The 21,965-nt window shown below is 40.7% G+C and overlaps 1 protein-coding gene across 4 annotated transcripts in view; it reads left to right on the forward strand.

Annotated features, from left to right (window-relative positions):
- The first annotated feature begins 901 nt into the window (after positions 1–901).
- ttll9 (tubulin tyrosine ligase-like family, member 9) overlaps positions 902–21,965 on the forward strand; it is a 49,439-nt gene continuing 28,375 nt past the window's right edge. For 2 of the 4 annotated variants that reach the window (XM_059980414.1, XM_059980415.1), the window contains exons 1-8: positions 902–1,158; positions 1,741–1,781; positions 4,456–4,548; positions 9,762–9,873; positions 12,336–12,521; positions 12,966–13,034; positions 15,211–15,301; positions 19,403–19,443. In XM_059980414.1, the coding sequence (XP_059836397.1) occupies positions 964–1,158; positions 1,741–1,781; positions 4,456–4,548; positions 9,762–9,873; positions 12,336–12,521; positions 12,966–13,034; positions 15,211–15,301; positions 19,403–19,443 (828 nt within the window). In that variant the 5' untranslated portion in view covers positions 902–963. The remainder of the gene's footprint in view (positions 1,159–1,740; positions 1,782–4,455; positions 4,549–9,761; positions 9,874–12,335; positions 12,522–12,965; positions 13,035–15,210; positions 15,302–19,402; positions 19,444–21,965) is intronic. The other 2 variants (XM_059980416.1, XM_059980417.1) reach the window with 2 other exon arrangements.

The raw sequence follows: 21,965 nt of genomic DNA on the forward strand, positions 1-21,965 counted from the left end.
ATTACATGGTGTTATCCCACCGCTGGCACATGACATATTATGATTCTATTCTGTACCATCTTGTTGGACATTAAGAATCCACTTTCCCACTCTTCCGACCTAGGAGAAACGGGCGTATTGGAGACTGGAAGCTAAAGTTGTTCTGGTCAAGGGGAGGTGGGGTTGAATTATTTGGGAGAAATCCCACATTGCTGCGGTTAATAGTATAAAACAATTTCCACTATATTTTTCCACAACCTGATCAATCCGCTACCGTCGCCCATCGCATTACACGGTACTATGCTCTAACATCATTTTACACAACATGATCCAACACTGCGCCATTTCATTTACACTATTTAATCCAATTCTCGCCCTCCTTTTGCACAGCAAGATGAGTCTGAACTTAACGCTTCACACTCCGTGCACGCAATAAACAGGGCCATTGTGACCTTCATTCCCACTGATGAACCCGTTCTGTCGGGTTCCACCAATCAGTCTCTCTATCTAGCTTTTCTACCAATCAGCGTCTCCATCCAGGCTTTCCACCAATCAATGTCCCTATCCAGGTTTTTCACCAATCAGCGTCTCCATCCAGGCTTCCCACCAATCAATGTCCCTATCCAGGTTTTTCACCAATCAGCGTCTCCATCCAGGCTTCCCGCCAATCAATGTCCCTAGCCAGCTTTCCCACCAATCAGCGTCTCCATCCAGGCTTCCACCCAATCAATGTCCCTATCCAGCTTTCCCACCAATCAGCGTCTCCATCCAGGCTTCCCGCCAATCAATGTCCCTATCCAGGTTTTTCACCAATCAGCGTCTCCATCCAGGCTTCCCACCAATCAATGTCCCTATCCAGGTTTTTCACCAATCAGCGTCTCCATCCAGGCTTCCCACCAATCACAGATGCCCATCCCGCCCAACTCTCCCAAAGCCTTCACGAGGAAATCTGCAGATGCTGGAAATTCAAGCCACACACACAAAATGCTGGTGGAGCGCAGCAGGCCAGGCAGCATCTCTAGGGAGATGCCGTTTCGGGCCCAGACCCTTCGCCTCAAGGCATTCCTCTCGGAGCAGTCCCTCTTTACGCAAATGCTCATGCACTGCGCAGAGGAGCGGCTCAGTGCGTCGTTACCATGGAGATGGAGCGACGCGAGAGGCACCATGAACCGCAGCAAGGTGGGAATTTACTCCTGGATATTCCACTGTACTTTGTCAGCGCTCACATTCCACTCCACCGCTTACTCTTTCCATTCTGTCCTGTCACGGTCTTTATTTCTCCTCTCTTTCCTCTGCGCTATCATCTTCTGCCCCTCCATAGTCCCTCCACACCCATTCTTCCTTCTCTTTTTCCTTCTACACGTTCTCTTCCCCATTCCCCATTCCCCATTCCCCTCTCTCCCTCTGCACCATCTCTTCCCTCCCTTTACAACACCCCTTCCTTTTACAAACCCTTCTTCCCCCTCGTACACCGATATCTTTCCTCCCTCCTTCCGTCTACACCCTCTTTCGCTTTCCTCTCTCTACTTTCTTCCTTCCCTCTTTCTCTCTACACATCTCTCTTCCCTCTTTCCTTCTAAACCCCTTATTCTTTCATCCCTCCCTTTCTATCCCCATTTCCTTCCTGGCTCTCACCAGCTTTTCCATCCATGCCTTGCCTCCTTACCCCTTATGCCGACTCCCTATTTACCCCTTCACATGCCTCTTTATATTTTCTTTCTGGTTTTGAAGGTGCAATGACAGATCTTTCTTTATTTGTAGACCATTGTGAACAAAGGATCATTTGGTAATCTGAAACAAAGGTGGGTTGACATGTTTTCTTCAATAGTGAATGGTCTGTTTAGTCTACTCAATGAACTTTCTGTCTCCTATCCCTCTGAATCATGGAATCATGAAAGATTTGGTTTCAAGCTTCCATTTGACCCATTGTGTCTATGCAGGTTGAAAAAAATGGCTTAATTGTGCCTACCATCTTGTGGTCAAGCACACATCCAAGTACTGTTTAAGTATGATGAGGATTTACCCCACTTTCAGGCAATGAGATGAGAATCAAGTTTAATATCATTGGCATATGTTGTTGAATTTGTTTTCCAGCAGCAGTACTGTGCAACACATAATAATAACGCTATCAATTACAATAAGACATTAGTAAATTAAAAGAGAGGGGGAAAAACAAATAGTGATGTAGTGTACGTGGGTTCATTGTCCATTCAGAAATCTGATGGGAGAAGGAAAGAAGCTGTAACTAAAGCACTGTGTGTCTTGTATATCCTTCATGATGGTAGCAATGAGAAGGGGCATGTCTTGGGTGAAGAGGGTCCTTAATGATAGGTGCTGCCTTTTTGAGGCATTACATTTTGAAGATGTCCTCGATGCTGGGGAGACTAATGCCCAAGATGGAGCTGGCTGTGTTTGCATCTTTCTGCAGTTTTTACCAATCCTGTGCAGTGGCCCCTCCATACAAGATGGCGATGCAACCAGTTAGAATGCACTTCATGGCATATCTGTAAAACTTTGTTAGTCTTTGGTGACGTACCAAATCTCCTCAAACTCCTAATGAGATATAGCTGCTGTTGTACCTTCTTTGTAATTGTAACAAAATGTTGGGCCCAAGATAGATTCTCAGAGATATCAGGAACTGAAACTGCTCACCCTTTCCACTGTTGATCGCTCTGAGGACTGGTGTGTGTTCCCTCAACTTCTCCTTCCTGAAGTCCACAATCTTTTCCTTGGTCTTACTGACATGGAGTGCAAGGTTGTTGTTGCTACACCACCCAACATTTGATTTATCTCACTCCTGTATGCTTCCTTGTCACCATCTGAAATTCTGCTAGCAATAGTTGTGTCATCAGCAAATTTATAGATGGTGTTTGAGCTGTAACGAGCCATGTAGTCATGGGTGTAGAGAGAGTAGAACAGTGGGTTAATCATGTATCCTTAAGGTGCGCCAGTGTTAATCACAATTGAGGAGGAGGTGTTATTTCCAATCCGCACTGACAGTGGTCTCCTGATAAGGAAGGCAAAGACCCTGTTGCAGAGGGAGGTACAGAGGCCCAGGTTTTGGATCTTGATGATTAGTATGAGGATGTGATGGTGTTGAACGCTGGGCTGTAATTAATAAACAGAAGTATAATGTAGGTGTTCCAGATACCTACAGCCCATTTTCCCCATTATCCCCCTAATCCTTCAACTGGTTACTTTTAATTCATGTCCCCAAGTTTTTGACCCTTTTGTTAAGAATATGTCCTTCCCAATTACTCAACCTTTACCCCTTATAATTTCATAGATACCCTATTCTGAGGCGAGCAATCTTCGTTTAACTAATCTTGCATCATAGCTGCAGTTTTCCAGTTCCTGCAAGCGTGTAGCTCCAACTGTGACCAAATGTTGTATGCAGTTCTAGCACAACATGACTTCTCTTGTATTCTGTGCCTCTGCTAATATCGGATAGCATGTCTTTATAAACGATCTTATTGATCTGTCTTGCTGCTTTTATGGATTTCTAGAGAAATTTTACAAAGGCCCTTTTTCACTTCACTCAGCATTCTTCCATTTATTGTGTTATTCCCTTGCTTTGTTGCACCTCCCAAATTACAATTCACCACTTTTTGATTTAAATTCTATTTGCCACTTTTCTGCCTGTTGGCCAGGTTATCTCTATTTTCCTGAAATAAAATGTTCCATTCTACTGCGAATTATGCTATCAGCTTTTATATAATCTACAAACTTCTTCATCATGTCCCTGTACATTTAAGTCTAAATCAGTGATACCTATAACATAAAGCAAGTTCTCAGTCTGATCGAACTTCACTGGAAGTGGTCTTAACTGTTGCCCTTTGCTGCCAGTAAATCAATACTGGATCTAATTTTTCACTCTCCCTTGGGTTTCACATTTTTGACCTACCTGCCATGTAGGACTTTTTCAAAAGCCTTATTAAATTCTTGACAAACTACATTAAACATATGTGTTGCACTTGTTACATTCTAAGAAAATACATTCAAGTTAGCCAGAATCAGTCTTCCCGTGCTGACTGTCCTCAGTTCATATCTCTAACTCAAGGCTTACTACTCTCTCTTGAACTGGATTCCAATAATCTCCCACTACTAAAGCTTAACCACTCTGAATTGTTTATCCCGCCTGTTTCCATTATCAACAATGGTACAACACTAGCCATCTTTCAGTCTTCTGACAGGACAGAGACTCACTTCTTCTCATATTTAACAGCATAAATTGGGATAGATTTCATCCAGGCCTAGTGATTTATACATTTCTCTCTTTTCTTTCCCATCTCCTCCACCAATCAACACTTTCTCCCCACTCTATCACTCTGCTTTCCAGCATCTTTTTCCCTTTTCCTTCTCTCTCTGTTTCTCCCCCTGTACATTTGGGTGGTTCAGTAATTTGCATCTTGAGTACTGGGTTGTAATGCTAGACTCAAATTTTCTTTGGACAGTAATAGTATTTCTCACTTGTAGGGAGCAACGTAACATCATACGATTCAAATGTGTTTTGACAAATACCATCCTGGATGTTCTTCGGCAGCGACCTGGATGGGTTGAAGTTAAGGAGTGAGTACCCTCTAATTGCTGGATCAGAGAATTTGTGGTGGGATGAGAGAAGTGAGCTGAGAATAACATTAATTGGGTGTAAGTTTGTGGCAGCCTTTCTGTTCTGAGAAACCTTTGCAGATCATAAAGGACCCAGGATAGGATAAAAAGCACGGAATCATTAGTCCAGGTCTGAATAAGTTGCTAGGTTAGAGGAAAGGATGTAATCTTCTCCCAAAAATCTGCTTTCTGTAGCAGATGCAGAATCTTTGAACTCTGTAAGTCTCTGAAGCCTAAGCAACTCTCTTATTTTTACATAGACCACATGCAGGCAGAAGAGATTAGGTGTCATTAGCTTGCTTAATTAATTGGGTTCAACGTTCTGGGCTAACCAGTATATTTTTGTGTTCTACCTTTCTGTGTTCTATACTCCATTTAAAAGAAAGAATACTTATGGCAGTTTTCATAGGCTCAGTGAAGGCTTTAAAGTCAGTGAGGTACAGTTGTGAGTTTAAAAAAGAGCTAGGTAATAATGACCATTTGAATAGTGTATAGGTTTCTGAAGAGAGTTCCTTTGTTTTTCTTCAGTTTTTGTTTTGCTTGCTCTTTCGTTTGATTAAGTCATTACTGATTTAACTAATGCCTTATACTTGCCTATCAAAACCTTATGGTTGTTAAACAGGATAAGATCAAAATACCTATACAGGCAACCCTGGTGTTAGATTAGGTTTGCATTTCTAGAAATGGCCTATCATAATTTCCAGGAATGTGAAACTGTGTCATATGTTACAAAAATGTGAGTCAGGGAAAAATTGGCTTACTTGTTTACTACTCTTCACATAATTTTTTTAATAGTGAATGTTTATTCTGATTCACAGATTGTTTGGTAATTTGTGAATCCTGTAAGTGTGAATTTCCATTACCTGAAATGTCATAATGTGAGGGTGGCCTGTATATGGATTACTGTGTATGACAAGGTAGCACTCATTCATTCTGTTGCAAGCAACATGTTAAGTATGGGTTACCTGTTGCCACTAGCAACTAATTCTACCCATGCTGTTGGATGTATGCGTCATTAGTGGTCAGGCATTATTTAAAAAAAGCCTGCTGTTTTTGGATATAGTCATAGAAAAGTACAACACAGAAATAGGCCTTTTGGCCCATCTAGTCCAAGCAGAACCATTTAAGCTGCTTACTCCCATCGACCTGCACCAGAACCATAGCCCTCAATACCCTACCATCCATGTACCTATCCAAACTTATCTTAATCAAGCTTGTATATACCACTTGCGATGGCAGCTTGTTCCGCACTCTCATAACCCTCTGAGTGAAGAAGTTTCTCCTCATGTTCCCCTGAAATTTTTCACCTGTCACTCTTAACCCATGATCTCTAATTGTAGACCAACCAAACCTCAGTGGAGAAGCCTGCTTGCATTTATCCCTCATAATTTTGTGTACTGCTATCAAATCTCCCCTCGATCTTCTGCATTCCAAGGAGTACATTGTAATTGACATTGCTAGTGAGCCACAGTCTGCAAGCTGTATCTATGCTGTGAGGTATTGAGTCCAGCTGTATATATGGGAATGTATGGACCATGCTTATTGGGAGCCTTGGTGAAGAGTTAGGAAGGAGTGAGGCCACATAACTGGAGGCCCTCTAGTAGGAAGTAGCAGCAGGATAGGACACAGTTGCTTATCAAATGTGCACCGTAGCGCAGTAAGAAATTTAACCATATGACAAGTTATCAAGTGGGGTATTCAATCAACTGCACCATTAACATTGTCCACTCTTCATCACACCTCTATTTGGACTCCCTCAGTTATGAATGGATATGACCATTCAGCTCATTTCTCACCCTCACATACATGACTTGGATTTTACATTGGTATTTATTCAGTCCTGACTGTCATATCACTCAAAGGTACTTGCTTTTTTGAAAGAGATGATAAGTAATAGCAGAATGTAGCAAAGAACCTGAAGTTGACAATCACACTTACACAGACCACAGAACAGTACAGGTTCCACGATGTTGTGCCAACTTTTAACCTACTCTAATATCAATCTTCCATCCCACATGCCCCTTCACTTTTCTTTCATCTACGTGCTTGTCTCAGTGTTTCTTGAATGCACCTGAAGTATCTGCCTCTACCACCTTCAGTGCATTCCATACAGTCTTTTTCTTTTTAAAAAAAAACTACCTCTGACATGTTCCTTATACTTGATTGTAATCACCTTAAAAGTATGTCCTCTAGTATTAGCCATTGTTGCCCAGGGAAAAAGATGATAGCTGTCCACTCTTATCTATGCCTTTTATCATCTTATACACTTCTATGAAGTCACCATAATTTGAAGCAGGAGGGCACTCTACACTGAGAGAGGGAGAGATTAAGAATGTCTGTAAACGTACCTGCCAGTTGTGCTGCGCACATTCTGAGTAATCACCCTGGGGTGCCATCTGATCCTGCAGCCTGAGATGGCATGGACTGAGCAGACATCTGCATCAGCCCATTTGTAGAGCCCAACAGTCTTTTATAATATAGAAATCTACAGTACGTTATAGGCCCTTCAGCCCATAATGTTGTGCCGACCATGTAACCTACTCCCAAATCTGCCTAGAATTATCCTACCCCATAGCCCTCTATTTCTCTGTGCTCCATGTACCTATCTAAGAGTCTCTTAAAAGATCCTAATGTATCCGCCTCTACCATCTTCACTAGCAGTGCATTCCCTGCACCTACTTACCTCTGACATCCCCTTGTACCTACTTCCAAGAACCTTAAAACTATGCCCCCTCGTATTAGCCATTTCAACCCTGGGAAAAAGCCTCCGGCTATCCACATGATCAATGCCTCTCATCATCTTTTACACGTCTATCAAGTCACCTCTTGTCCTCTGTCACTCTAAGGAGAAAAAGCCAGGTTCACTCCACCTTTTCTCATAAGGTACACTCTCCAATCCAGGCAACATCCTTGTAAATCTCCTCTGCACTCTTTCTGTAGTATCCACATCCTTCCTATAGTGAGGTGACCAGAATTGAACACAGTACTCCAAGTGGGGTCTGACCAAGGTCTTGTATAGCTGTAACGTTACCTCACTGCTCTGGAACTCAATTCCACGGTTGATGAATGCCAATGCACCCTATCCCTTCTTAACAACACTGTCAACCTGCGCAGCAGCTGATTTCTCAGTTCCATGTAGTTTCTTTTAGGTGTTTCTAGACTTTATAAGGTATTTCTTAGATGCACTTTGGAGTATTATGAGCGGTTTTGGGCCCCTTACCTAAGAAAGGTTGTGCTGGCATTGGGGTGGATCCAAAGGAGGTTCATGAGAATGATCCTGGGAATGAAAGGGTTAATGTTTGAGGAGCATTTAATGACTCTGGGCCTGTACTTGTTGGAGTTTAGAACAATGGGGGGGGGGGAGGAGAATCTCATTGAAACTTATTGAATATTGAAAGGCATAGATAGGGTGGATGCTGAGAGGATGTTTCCAATAGTAGGGTGTCTAGAACCAAAGAGCACAGCCACAGAATACAAGAACTCGCTTTAGAACAGAGGAAATGGGATGGAAGAACAAAGGGAGAAAATGATTAGATGTTCCAATTATTATGTGTGGAAGATTTTGAGTTACCTGAAATTGGAAAATTCAGTGTTAATACCATTTGGCTGTAAGCTACCCAAGTAGAATATGAGATGCTATTTCTCCAATTTGGTTTTGGTCTCTGTGTAGCAGTGGAGAAGACTGAGGACAGATAGGCCAGAATGAGAATGGGAAGACTTAAAATGGCATGTATCTGGCTAGTGTGGACAGAGCACAAATCTACAGTTGGTTCAACATTGCAACCAACTGTACTTCTAGTCACCACATGGGTTTCTTGGTTTAAGAAAAGTAATATGGTTACATCTCTAGATATCCCAAATATATTCTTAGCCTTACACCCCAGAAATTATCTAAAAAATGTAACCATCAACAACCCATTTTGTGATTCAGGCACATCTAGTTTGGAGGACAGGTATAAAATGAGGTACTGTTGCTTACTACCAACATAGCAGGTGTTTGCATGGGTGGTAGCAAGCAGTTGGTATTGGAGAGTAAAATCCGCTTCACATTCTGGGTAGGGCTGAGCTGTTGTGATACAAGCAAAATAATGTATGAAGTTAGTGATCAACTTGTAATATGTGGAAGCCCTTAATCTGTGTAACCCTCACATACACTCCTCTTGGAGGAGGAAATGAGTTGACGCCTTTAGTCTGTGTATAGGCAACAACAATGAGGTTACTTATGAATCAATGCACCGCAAGCTAGAAGATATTGCTAACATCTTAAGCAGATATTTACAAGAGCCACAGTCATCTTGACATCCCCAGAATGTTAAAATGCCCCCTAAGAATATATTAGGAACATCTAATGATGTAATTCACATGTTGTCAAGATGAGTATACTGAGGACACAAAAGTGATGGTAGAAATTGGCAGATTTCAGTGATAATCTCTTCAATGCTGTTCAGATGAATTAACTATTAATAACACTCATTACTAAACACCCACTTCCTTAAAAATCTATTTATAAATTAACTAACCTGCTGTGAGAACTTGCCCCTCCTCCTCCCAACAATTTGTGCTCTTCTGTGTGTCCTCTCTCCATTCTTGTAGTTGTGCACAATTAAAAGGTGAGGATGACTAGGCCAGCCACAGCTTTGACCAGAAGCTTTTAAGAAAAGAAATAAGTCATTTAATACTATTCTAATCATTCCCTATGAATTACTGAAATGAATGACAAATGAATGCATTGCTCTGTATGCCACCATGGTTATTAGAACTGAGTATAAACTTTATAAAGTTAGCATGTGGTGCATGTCCTTCTTGTTGAGATCCAGTGGTTATGTTTCACTTAAAAAAAAACATGCCCTTCCGTATCCCTGCCATTTAAAATCCCATTTCAAGCTGCTTCTTAACCAAGGAAAAATTCATTGTTCCTGAGCTTAAAACCAATTCTAGGTGGAAATTTGAAGGATGAACCCTAACAATGAAAAAAATAACGCTGTCAGGATAAAGTTATCTGGATTCTGAACTCTGATTATGAATCTGTTCCCTGGCTTGTTTAAAGAAACAGACACATGGTGACCTGTGATGTGACTGTATTTGGTGGCATTGAATGGTGTTTTTGATTTGTATGCTTTTTGTCTGCTGTGTGTTTATATCCTGTTTGTCATTGAGTTCTCCTTTGTTGACAGTGAAGGTGAATGGGACTTTTACTGGTGTGACACCAGTTGGCTGCGAGAGAACTTTGGCTACACGTACATGGATGAGCATGTTCGCATCTGTCACTTTCGCAATCACTATGAGGTATGAAAGTGGAACTCCTGCCTCCCACAGGTATGGTGGAAAACTTCACCAGAGCAAACTGGATTATACAGACCATTAAGAGAATCATTTCCATGCTTATGAGAGATAGGAAAATCAGTATTAGATCGTACTTCAGACTCTCCCAAAAGACGTATCTTACGGTAATAAGAATTTATTATGTGTTTTTGATATATTGGAAAAGACCTAACTGCTGGAGACATTAGGGATTGTTGGAGTAAGGAGGTTAAGTATTGGTGGAGCTAAACAAGCCAAGTTTCTTCAATGTGCCAGTTTTTAAGATGAGAGAGGATGTGCCTAACTTTTTCTAATATGCATGTGCATGTGTAATATGCCTGTAGGAACCAGATGTGGTATAACTTCCTGCTCAGCTGACAAAGGACATTGGTAATGTATCCTTCCTGATTTGGGGAAATCAGAGCTGTACATTGTATTCCAAGTCTAGTAGAATATATATACTCACATTTTTTTGCAATTAAGCCCAAAAGACCATTGCTTTCCTAATTGCTTAGTGTATTTGCACATTAACTTCAATGATTCAAGAGTACCTGGGTCTTCAGAACACAAACACCTTTCAATCTCCTATCATTTAGAACTACTTTAGATTTTCTATTTTTTTTTCATCCTGTGTTATAGCAAGGTATGCTGTGCCCACAAAAATGTGGATTTTGAGTAAGAAGATTATTTTAAGTATTTATTAATTTAATTTGTTCTCTGTTATAACCTTGTAGTTTTCATTTGCAGTGGTATGAAAGTGGCCTGCCATTTCTCAGTTAATTAGGTTATCAGCTAAAACTGGTTGATTCAGGTTATTATCAACTGACTCAGTTTGTGGTATCTGGAAATATAAATTAGTAGCAAAAACAAAAATGCTGGAAAAACTCAACAGATCAGACAGTATCTGTGAGGAAAGAAACAGTCAATGTGTTGACTCTATGACCTTTTGTCAGAACTGAAGTGTTTCTCCTTCCACAGATATTACCTGACTTGCTGAGTTTCCAGCACTTTCTGTTTTTGTTATCGATGCTGGCAATCTGATAATTTTTGATTTTCATCCATTTCCGAGAGTTCTATCAAACCAGTGCCCAATGACTGCAGTACCAAAGGTTGACTTTAACGAGTAACAATCAAGGGTAACAATGAAGCATTATATTCAAAGAATTTAATATATTGTTAAGGCAGGCATAGCAGGATTGGAGTAGGGAAGCTGAGATAAATTACCATTAGTTTTTAAAAAGTGGATAAATGAATGGGATTAAATGCTGATAAATACCTAGGACCCATTGATCTGTGTGGTAAGGTTTGAAAGAGAAAAAAAATAAAAAACTACAGAGACTAAAAATCTAAAATAAGTACAGAAAATGCTTAGAATATTCACCAGGTCTGGCCACATTGATGGTTAGAGAAGAAGTCTATATTTCATGTTGAAAGCCCTTCATCGGAACCTGTCACTTCCTTACTAAGTTTTTGGTCATCATTCATGATAGTTCATTATGTGGCTTGTTGTAAAACTTTTATCTTACTTTCAGTGCTATATATTGAACATTTCATCATCTTAAAGATACAGCATAAATGATAAATATGAGAAATTCTGCAGATGCTGGAAATCCAAAGCTGCACATACAAAATTGGTAGGTTAATTGGTCATTGTAAATTGTCCCATGATTAGGCTAGGATTAAATCAGAGTTTTCTGGGTGGCATGGGTCAAAGAGTCAGAAGGGCCTATTCCGCTCTGTAGCTCAATAAACAAATAAATAAATAAATAAATGCATGCTGGAGGAACTCAATAGGTCAAGAAGCATCCTTGGAAATGAACAGACAGTGGATGTTTCAGGCTGAGGCTCTTCAGGGCTGAGAAGGAAGGGGAAAGATGCCAAAATAAAAAGTGGGGGGAGGGGAAGGAGGCTAGCTGTTAAGGTCAAAGGCTGGAGAAGAAGAAATCTGATAGGAGGAGAGCGGGGAATAGAGGAAAGTTGGGGGGGTGGAATTTGTTTAGGAGATATCAATATTCATGCTATCAGTTTGGAGGCTACCCAGATGGGATACAAGGTGAAGGTGTATGGACTGACACGTCAGAATGGAAATGGAAATCTGAATTTAAATGTTTGGCCACCACGAAGCCCCACTTGTGGCAGATGGTGCAGAGGTGCTCGACAAAGTGATCCATGAAGCAATGCTAATTGTTTCATTCTGAAGAATGATTTTTACATAAATGAGAAAGAAACAGGTGGTTTGGTCAGCACTGGTATTTATCCTTCATACTATCAGAAGTTCTGTACAAACCTTCTAACTATGACAGCCTCCCAGCTGACTAAACATGATCTCTCTCACAGTTAAAAAGAATGTGCAATGGTAAATTGTTACTTCGTCTCCATTTGTGTGACAATTCACTGTTCATAAACTGAGATCTAGATTACATTTTTTCTCTTTCCTCAAATGGAAGCTGACACGAAAAAATTTCATGGTGAAAAACCTGAAGAGGTTTCGCAAACAGCTGGAGCGTGAGCATGGGAAGCTAGAGGCGGCTAAATGTGACTTCTTTCCAAAGACATTTGAGCTGCCTGTTGAGTACCATCTGTTTGTGGAAGAGTTCAAGAAAAACCCAGGAATCACATGGATTATGAAACCGGTGAGGAAAAGCAGACCAAGAAGCCACATATCCCATTTTCTGCTTAATCGATCCCTGTTCACACTTCCAACTATTGGCATTACAACATCCATCTTTCAGTTTTGAACCATATATATATACACACAAAACAGTGAGTATTGCATATCACCAAGTGCCCAGACAGTAGGTATTAAACGTTCAACAAATATGAATAGATAACAACTGACATTTCTAGATTGAGTGAATGGTTATTCAATGTTGTGAGCAAAGCTAAGAAATTAGTGATAAAATGAGTTTCACAGTAGAACAATGAGCCTTCCAATTCAGTCAACCCCTCAATTTCCAGCAAATCAGCCACTGAATTTCTGGCAATGTGTCATGTGTTAATGTATTCTATCATTCAGGCAAGTGGTAGGAATTGTATATTTTAGTTTTGCTCATTACATGAAATCCTTTTCGTTTTAGGTTGCAAGGTCACAGGGAAAAGGTATCTTTCTTTTCCGAAGACTCAAAGATATCATGGAATGGAGAAAGGTACTACTCTCCTCTAACAATTCGTTAAACTGGTATTCCCATATAATGGGTGAAAGGCCTGTGGTTAGGATAGAACAAAAGAATACACCTGACAACTTGCAATGTTTGATAATCAAAAACTACAGAGATTGGAAACCTGAAATAAGAAAGCTTTTGAATGCATTTCGTGTATATCCTCTTATTACACCTCTCTCCTTCCTGAAGGAGTATTGAGTTTGCCTTGATTCTGGCTTTCCATCCCACCGCATTCTGCATCCAATGGATTACCCTTCACAATTTTTGCCATCTTCAAAGGGCTTTCACTCCAAGGCACATCTTTTCCTCCCTTTTCAGCATTTTGAAGTGACCATTGTCTTTGTGACTCCCTTGTGCACTTTTCTGTTGCCACCCACTGATCTTCAAATGGCACTTTCTCATGCAACCGTAGTAAATGCAACACCAAGGCTTTCTGTACCGGTTAGCATAACACTTTACAGCACCAGTGATCATGAATGGAGTTCATTCTCTCTGTGTCTGCACGGGTTTCCTCTAAGTGCTTCAGTTTCCTATATTCCAAACACGTATGGGTTAGGGTTAGTAAGTTGAGGACAAGAGTCAAGGAAATTGGTACTCCATTGCTGAGTTCTGAGGAATCCAATGACATTAGCATGCATTTCTTTGAAAATTCTATTTTTCCCATTAAGACATAAACATGCACATTTACACACACGCGCATTCATACTCCCCTGTATCATTAACCTCCAGACATTAAGTAGGATGAATGTTAATGTGACACTGTTGATATTTCTCAGGAAAATGCAGCCCAATCACTGAACCAATTTCCCAAAGAGGGGTTTTAAAGTTGTTGCTTTGGGATTACTTGTCCATTGGAATTTACACTGTGTCAAAGACAATTGCCAATCTACACTCAATGGCCACTTTGTTAGGTACTTCCTATATGTTTGTGGTCTGCTGCTGCAACCTATCCCCTTCAAGGTGTAATGTGTTGTGAGAGATGCTCTTCTGCAAACCGCTGTTGTATTGTTTAGTTGTTTCCAGTTTAATAAGTTCAAGTTTATTTTCACTCAACTGTATGCATGCATACTGCCAAACAAAACAATGTTCCTCCAGACCAAGGTGCACAATGCAGTACATATAACTCACGTTGTTAGTATTATTAAAATAAATTAATAAATAATAAAATTGATATTTAGCATAAAGTGCATTTATGACACAAGTTTAAAAAGTAAACCATATAACACTACTGGGCTTCATGTGCGATGAGACCTAGGTGGTGGCAGGGAGTTCAGTAGTCTCATAACTTGCAGGTAGAAGTTGTTTTCCATCCTTACAGCCCTTTTCCTAATGCTATGATACTTGCTTTCTGATGGTAGCAGGTCAAAGAGGCTGTGGGATGGATGGGAGGGATCCTTGACAATGCTAAGGGAGGGTATGCATATGCAGAGCTCCTGATAAATATCTTGGATCAGTGGAAGAGAGACTCTGATGATCCTCTCAGCGGACCTCATTATTCTTTAAGGTCTTGTCAAATCAGATGCCTTGCAATTGAGTTATTGTTACTTTCCTGTCAGCATGAACTAGTCTGGCCATTCTCCTCTGACCTCTCTCATTAACAAGACTTTTTTACCCACAGAACTGCTGCTAACTGGATGTTTTCTGTCTTTTGCACCATTCTCTGTAAACTCTAGAGACTGTTGAGCACGAAAATTCCAGGAGATCAGCAGTTTCTAAGATATTCAAACCACCCAGTCTGGCACCAACCATTTTGATGATTTCCTCTGAACAACAGCTGAACTTTCTATGGTTTCATACATTGTGTTGCTGCCACGTGATTGCCAGGTGAAATATTTACATTAATGAGGAGATGTGCAGGTGTACTTAATAAAGTGACCACTGAGTCTATATTTCATGAGCAAATTAAAGGCTACAATGGAAGTCAGAGGCAGAACTGGAGGATACTGCAACCCTCACACCTCTTATCTGCCAGGATAAAAAAGGCTCCAGGTTAGCTACTGCTCTCCTCAGAACATACAATTCAAGACATCATTGCCAAAGGCTGTGGTCAAAAATTGCCAAACCTCCTCATCCTGTCTCAACCTAGTCAGTGACCTCAAAGATGGATATTTCTCTGAATCACCAGTATAAATTTTCTCAAGCTGATCCTTGTATCTTCTAGGATGGGAGTCGTGCAGATGACTCGAAAGATGAAGCTACAGTAGAAAGTTATGTTGTTCAACGCTACATTGAGAACCCCTACTTAATAGGAGGTAAAATACCTTATCTCCTGTAGAAGAAATGTGTTCATTTATAGATCAACTTTAATTATCCATAGTTAATTCAGAAGGACATTAACAAAAGAGTATAACTGCTGAGGAAATACGAGGATAAATGACCAAATGTTTGAGCAAAGAGATGCGATTGAGGGAAGGTTTCCTCCCACTATCCAAAGACATACTGGGTGGGTTAATTAGTCTTTGTAAATTGTTCTATGATTAAGTTAGGGTTAATCAGGTTTTTCAGTAGTTGCTGGGATGGTGTGGTTGGGACGGCTGTAAGGGCCTACCCTGAACTATAGAGGTAGGAAGATTTAGGGAGTGAATGCTTCCCCCCACCCCCCACCATTCCGTCCCACACACACTTATTTTGGTGTATTCTTTCTCACAGGCATTTCCTCTTTTCTCCACCATCTATGCAACTCAAACATGCTTATTTATCACTTTTTAGTTCGTTCCCATTTATTTTGCTTGACCTACTGAGTGGTTTTAACAATTTCTGATGGAATGCTGACAGACAGTCAGTCGGGTCTCCCATACAGACTAATTAACACAGGCAGCTGGATCTTTCAGACAGCATTTTCAGTGCATGTACAGATACACATATACACAACCAGCATTGACACAATATGTGGGATCTTCTGCTGGACATGGCAGTGTGTCCTGATCTTAGGAAATGAAACTGAGCAGATGGAAGTGTTGCTGGGAGAACACATAGGAAGCAGGGACCATAATTCTGTACCTTTCAAGTAGTTATATAAAGGGATACAGTTTATGGCTCATTATTGTAAATTGTTTGATATTTAGAAACTTTTCTTTATTTTTGACAGCCTTTTTTGCTTTACAGAATTTTTTTTACATATGCCTAATACTTTTGCACAGTACTGTAAATATAGGAGGTATGAATATAATTATTAGTGTGCAGATAACACAGAAAGCAGTTGTGTTGTGGAATGTGAGAAAGTGTGTCAGGCTGCAGCAGGATAAAAATCAGGTGGAAAGTTGAGCAGAGTGAGACAGAGACTTAGGAGTCCAAGTCCAGAATTCCCTTAAAGTGGCAGTATAAGTGGATAGGATAATTAAGAAGGTATATGGTATGCTTGCTTCATAGGTCACACCATAGAATTAAAAAAAAAGTTGAGATATCACGGTACAACTTAACAGAACACTGGTTAAGATGCACTTGGAGTGAGTGTACAGTACTGATCACCACCTTATCGAAAGGATGTGGTTGTACTAGATAGAGTGCAGAGCAGATTTACCAAGGCATTTGCCTGGATTGGAGAACTTCCGTTATGGGGTGGGGGGGGGGGGAAGAGAGATTAAAAGGAGACTAAGACTGACCTGCTGGAGTTGTAAAGTTGTAAGGGGCAGGTACTCAGATTTTTTTTTTCCTGTGGTAGGGATATAAAAACGAGAGCATAGGTGGAAGCTGGGAGGAAGGAGTTTTAAAGGGGATTTAAGAATAAAGGTTCTTTTACACTTACTAAGTAGGTGGTGGACTCAGATACATTCATTATGTGTAAGAGACATTTAGGCAGGCACAAATAGGCAAGGCATTGAAAGATCTAATATAGGCAAAGGGGATTAGTGTAGGTGGGCAAAAATATCATCATGGTCACAGTGGGTAAAATGGCCAATTTTTGTGCTGTACAACTCTTCTCTATGGTACCACGTAGGAAGTGAGTCATCCATCACAGAATAATCAGCTTCTGAGCTGTTCTGCTGGTGGGTTTCTGGTCAGATAGTGAGCAGCTTGGCATTGGTAATATTACCAATTGTTAAAGTAAAATGAATTGACATTTTCATTCATGATAGCAGATGTGTGGCCAGAATATAACATTTGATCCTACATGAACGTTGCCTAGGTCTTGGTACAAGGAACACAAACTGCTTCACTTGCTGAATTGCTGTGAGTGCAAGTGAACACTAGCAATCATTGGCCCTGGTGCTAGCCTTGTGGTGGGAGGATTAGTGAGGTTCAGAAACACCCTAGTTTTTGGATGGCCTGTCTTGGAGAAACCCCATAAATGTATAAAGAACTTTTCAATCTGTAATAATAATAATAAAATATTTTGTGATATTTATTAATGACCAGATGCAGAATATGTTCCATTACTTTAAGGGTAGTGTTAGGGTGAATATTTAATGAAATTCACCCTAATACTATAATTTTAGGGATTATGGTAAGTGTATGATTATGCAATGTGATAATGGGTAGCTATAGAAAATGGCCATTTCTAACTTACAAAGAAATCGGCTTAGGGCTAGTAGTCAGAAACAAAAGCCTTATGTAATCCTGGGACTGCCTGTACTTGAAGAAAGATAAGCCAAGAACACTGTCCTGCAGGACCTATGCTGTGATACCTACTAACCGTAATGATTGATCTCTGAGAACTAAATCCATCTTCCTTGGAGCAAAGGCAAGACTGCAACCACCAAAGTGTTTTCCTTGATGCTCATTGACCATGATACATAATCAAAATGGGTTATGTGCTTTAATATCCAGGGCTTTCACTTCTGGAATTCAGCTCCATGATTATGTTTGGACCATTACTATTAACTGGAGCTGATTAATCCACAAGAAACCTAAAGTGCTTGCCATTGAGCTGGTTCAGATGTATGAATAACTGGTTGGTCCATTTGATTTCAGTCCGTTCCAGCAGTCTGTGGATGATTGAACATAGATTGAATCAGTAAATTGTTATCTTTTTTGTGGATAATTTCCCAATACTGAAATGTTATACTCCTAAACTAGCTATATCTCCAGCCAATCTTTTTAGAGGTGTTGCAGCCCAGGCATCTTCCCCTCTTGGGTAGATGCCCAGGCTGCAAACCCTTTGAAGATGAAGCTAGTTCAGGGGTATGAGATTTCAGTATTCCAACCTTTATTGTGCCCACTGGTGTTGATTGTTGCATGATATCGTAGAAGTGTATCATACTAGCCAAGAATTGACTTCTGTAATGATGGGGATCTCTGGAGAAAGTCCTCTCCTACTTCCTGAAAGTGATTGCAAAGGTTTGAGCCTTGTCTTTATGCATTTGCTTACTGGGTTCCATCAAAACTGAAGATGCAGATGTTCTTGGATCCTCTTCCCTGCTTTGACTATTTAACTATCAACTGTTAACGACAGCTGGATGTAGCAGCACAGCAGAAATTTAATCTGATCTTTTGGTTGTGAGACTATTTTAGGTATGACTGATGACGTTCCTACAGTTGTTTGATGCTCATTATCACATGGTTGATCTCCTAGCTTGATAGTACCTGAAAAGGGAGGGAATTGCCAGTTTACAAAGTTTCAGATTTGATGCAAAATAAATCTTCTGCTGATGGTCCATGGTGCCTCATGAATGTGCAATTCTGAGCTGCTAGAGTTGTTCTGAATAGAAGCCTTGGACCCGATGGTCACATACTGCAATATGATTTATTTATTTGTTGAGATACGGCATGAAATGGGCCCTCTGGCCCTTTGAGCCATGCTGCCCAGCAACCCCCAATTAACCCTGGGCTAATCACAGCATTGCTTATAATGACCAAATAACCTACCAAAAGTATGTCTTTGGTCTGTGAGAGGAAACCAGTGCACCCGGAGAAAACCCACTTATTCCACAGGGAGGACGTACAAGACTTCTTACAGATGACGTTGGAATTGAACTCCAAACTCCAATGCCCCAAGTTGTAAAGGCATCATGCTAACTGCTTTACTGTCATGGCACCCAATGGTAGAATATATCCTCAATGTCAAAGCAGGACTTCGTCTTCATAAATGTTGTGTTAAAGTGACTCCTGAGTAATGAACAGAGACCGTTAATGCTGCCTTTGCCATGTTCTGTAAATGGCAAAAAGAACACATAGAGTACTTGCATTTGTCCCTGTATATAGCATCTGTGGCTGTGCACAATCCTTGACACAGACAAAGATTCAGGATAATACTTGTTCAGTTCATGCAACTGTGTATAATTCCTAGACTGTCCAGAATACTTCGGCTGTACACAATGCACAGTCTCTTCAAATAGCTAATCCTATTGGGGAGGGAAAGTTTTCAATTTAAGAACCATTAATAGTTTACTCATGAGACCTTTGGCTATTTACAGGGAGGAAATTTGATCTACGAGTATATGTACTGGTGACATCTGTAAGTAGATTTTGCTTCTACAGCCCCTCTTGGGCTGTTTGGTTATTAAACAAATGTAGTATTCAGCTGCTTCAAAATGTTAAAGTAAGTGAATGTTCTTGAATTGTCATTGGGAAAGCTCCTCCCATACATTTGGATTTATTAATCATGTTTGTGTTTTTGTTCTGATTTGTTGGACTTGTATTAGGCCAATGAAAAAGTAGGTATAAATGTTAAATCTGATCTCTAACTGAAATTTATAAATGAATGTGTTTAGAAAATACCATTCTTGCAATTTGATGATGTTGGGCAGAGGACATTCCCTGTGCACATCTGTCCAGTATCCTGTGATGAGCTAATTGGTGCTGACAATCACACCAAAAGAAGGTCTTCCATTTGTAACTGAGCAGGTACAAATAAAGATCTGTTGGTCAAAGCAAAATACATGGCTTTGGAATTAAAGTATACTTTGCATTAGTGTTTACTAAGGAGGAAGTTTTTGCCTAGTTTGTTATTAGCAAGATTGCCATGACAGGAGATTTGGTAGAAACAGATTAAGTATTATAAAGTCGGCTGCATTTCAGGTTTTCCATTTGGGAAATGTCCTAGGTCACTGAGGGAAATAGGAGGTAGAAGTTTTGGAGATGTTGCTTGCTAACTTTAGTCCTCTTAAGTACAATAATGGCACTTAAAAGCAATGTGGTTTATAAATGTTACAGCACTGCTGCAAGAAGGTCAAAATCCTGGATCTGGACTGGTAGATGAGTTAGTTTAATAGAACGTAGAACAATACAGCACAGTACAGGCCCTTCAGCCCACAATGTTGTGCCGACTGTTAAACCCTGCCTCCCATATAACCCTCCACCTTAAATTCCTCCATATACCTGTCTAGTAGTCTCTTAAATTTCACTAGTGTATCTGCCTCCACCAGTGACTCAGGCAGTGCACTCCATGCACCAACCACTCTGAGTAATAAAGCTTCCTCTAATATTCCCCTAATTCCCCCTTGAACTTTCCACCCCTTACCTTAAGGCCATGTCCTTTTGTATTGAGCAGTGGTGCCCTGGGGAAGAGGTGCTGGCTGTCCACTCTTATCTATTTCTCTTAATATCTTGTGTATCTCTATCATGTCTCCTCTCATTCTCCTTCTCTCCAGAGAGTAAAGCCCTAGCTCCCTTAATCTCTGATCATAATGCATACTCTCTAAACCAGGCAGCATCCTGATAAATCTCTCTACCCTTTCCAATGCTTCCACATCCTTCCGATTGTGAGGCGACCAGAACTGGGCACAGTACTCCAAGTGTGGCCTAACCAGAGTTTTATAGAGCTGCATCATTACCCCGCAACTCTTAAACTCTATCCCTCGACTTATGAAAGCTAACACCCCATAAGCTTTCTTAACTACCCTATCTACCTGTGAGGCAACTTTCAGGGACCTGTGGACATGTACCCCCAGATCCCTTTGCTGCTCCACACTCCCAAGTATCCTGCCATTTGCTTTGTACTCTACCTTGGAGTTTGTCCTTCCAAAGTGTACCACCTCACACTTCTCCGGGTTGAACTCCATCTGCCACTTCTCAGCCCACTTCTGCATCCTATCAATGTCTCTCTGCAATCTTCAACAATCCTCTACACTATCTACAACACCACCAACCTTTGTGTCATCTGCAAACTTGCCAACCCACCCTTCTACCCCCACATCCAAGTCGTTAATAAAAATCACGAAAAGTAGAGGTCCCAGAACCGATCCTTAATGTTGGTGGTGGGAGAGCCTTTGGTAATAATAAACTTGGAACAGTTTAGCAGCCATATGAGCAAATTTGGACAAATAAGATGAGTCAGACTTGATGAGTGCAAGATGTGCTGCACTAACTTAATTGAGATTTATGGTTGGCTTATAGAAAGTCGAGTGAAGTCAAGTTTATTGTCATTTAACATATACATGTATATCATCAAATGAGATGTTTCTGCGGACCAGGGTGTAAAGCACAGTAGTACACATAACACACAGTAACTTGGGAAAGTAAGTCTTAAATCTACAAATGAATTGTGCACAGATAAACAAAATAAAGTGCTCACAATTTGTTAACTTAGCAGCAGCAGTTCAATGCAATACCATATAGCCATATAACAATTACAGCATGGAAACAGGCCATCTCGGCCCTTCTAGTCCATGCCGAATGCTTACTCTCACCTAGTCCCACCGATCTGCACTCAGCCCATAACCCTCCATTCAAACCTGCCGCTACCACTCTCTGAGTAAAGATGTTCCCCCTCGTGCTGCCTTTCTGAGACTTTGCTCCTTGAAGATGTCCTGGGTACTTTGTAGGTTAGTACCCAAGATGGAGCCAACTAAATTTACAACCCTCTGCAGCTTCTTACCATCCTGTGCAGTAACCCCCGCCACCCCCCTCAATACCAAACAGCGATGCAGCCTGTCAGAATGCTCTCCACAGTACATCTACAGAAGGTTTTGAGTGTATTTGTTGACATACTAAATCTCTTCAAACTCCTAAAGAAGTATAGCTGCTGTCTTACTTTCT

Source organism: Hypanus sabinus, chromosome 9, assembly GCF_030144855.1.
Source record: "Hypanus sabinus isolate sHypSab1 chromosome 9, sHypSab1.hap1, whole genome shotgun sequence".
Classification (NCBI taxonomy): Eukaryota; Metazoa; Chordata; class Chondrichthyes; order Myliobatiformes; family Dasyatidae; genus Hypanus; species Hypanus sabinus.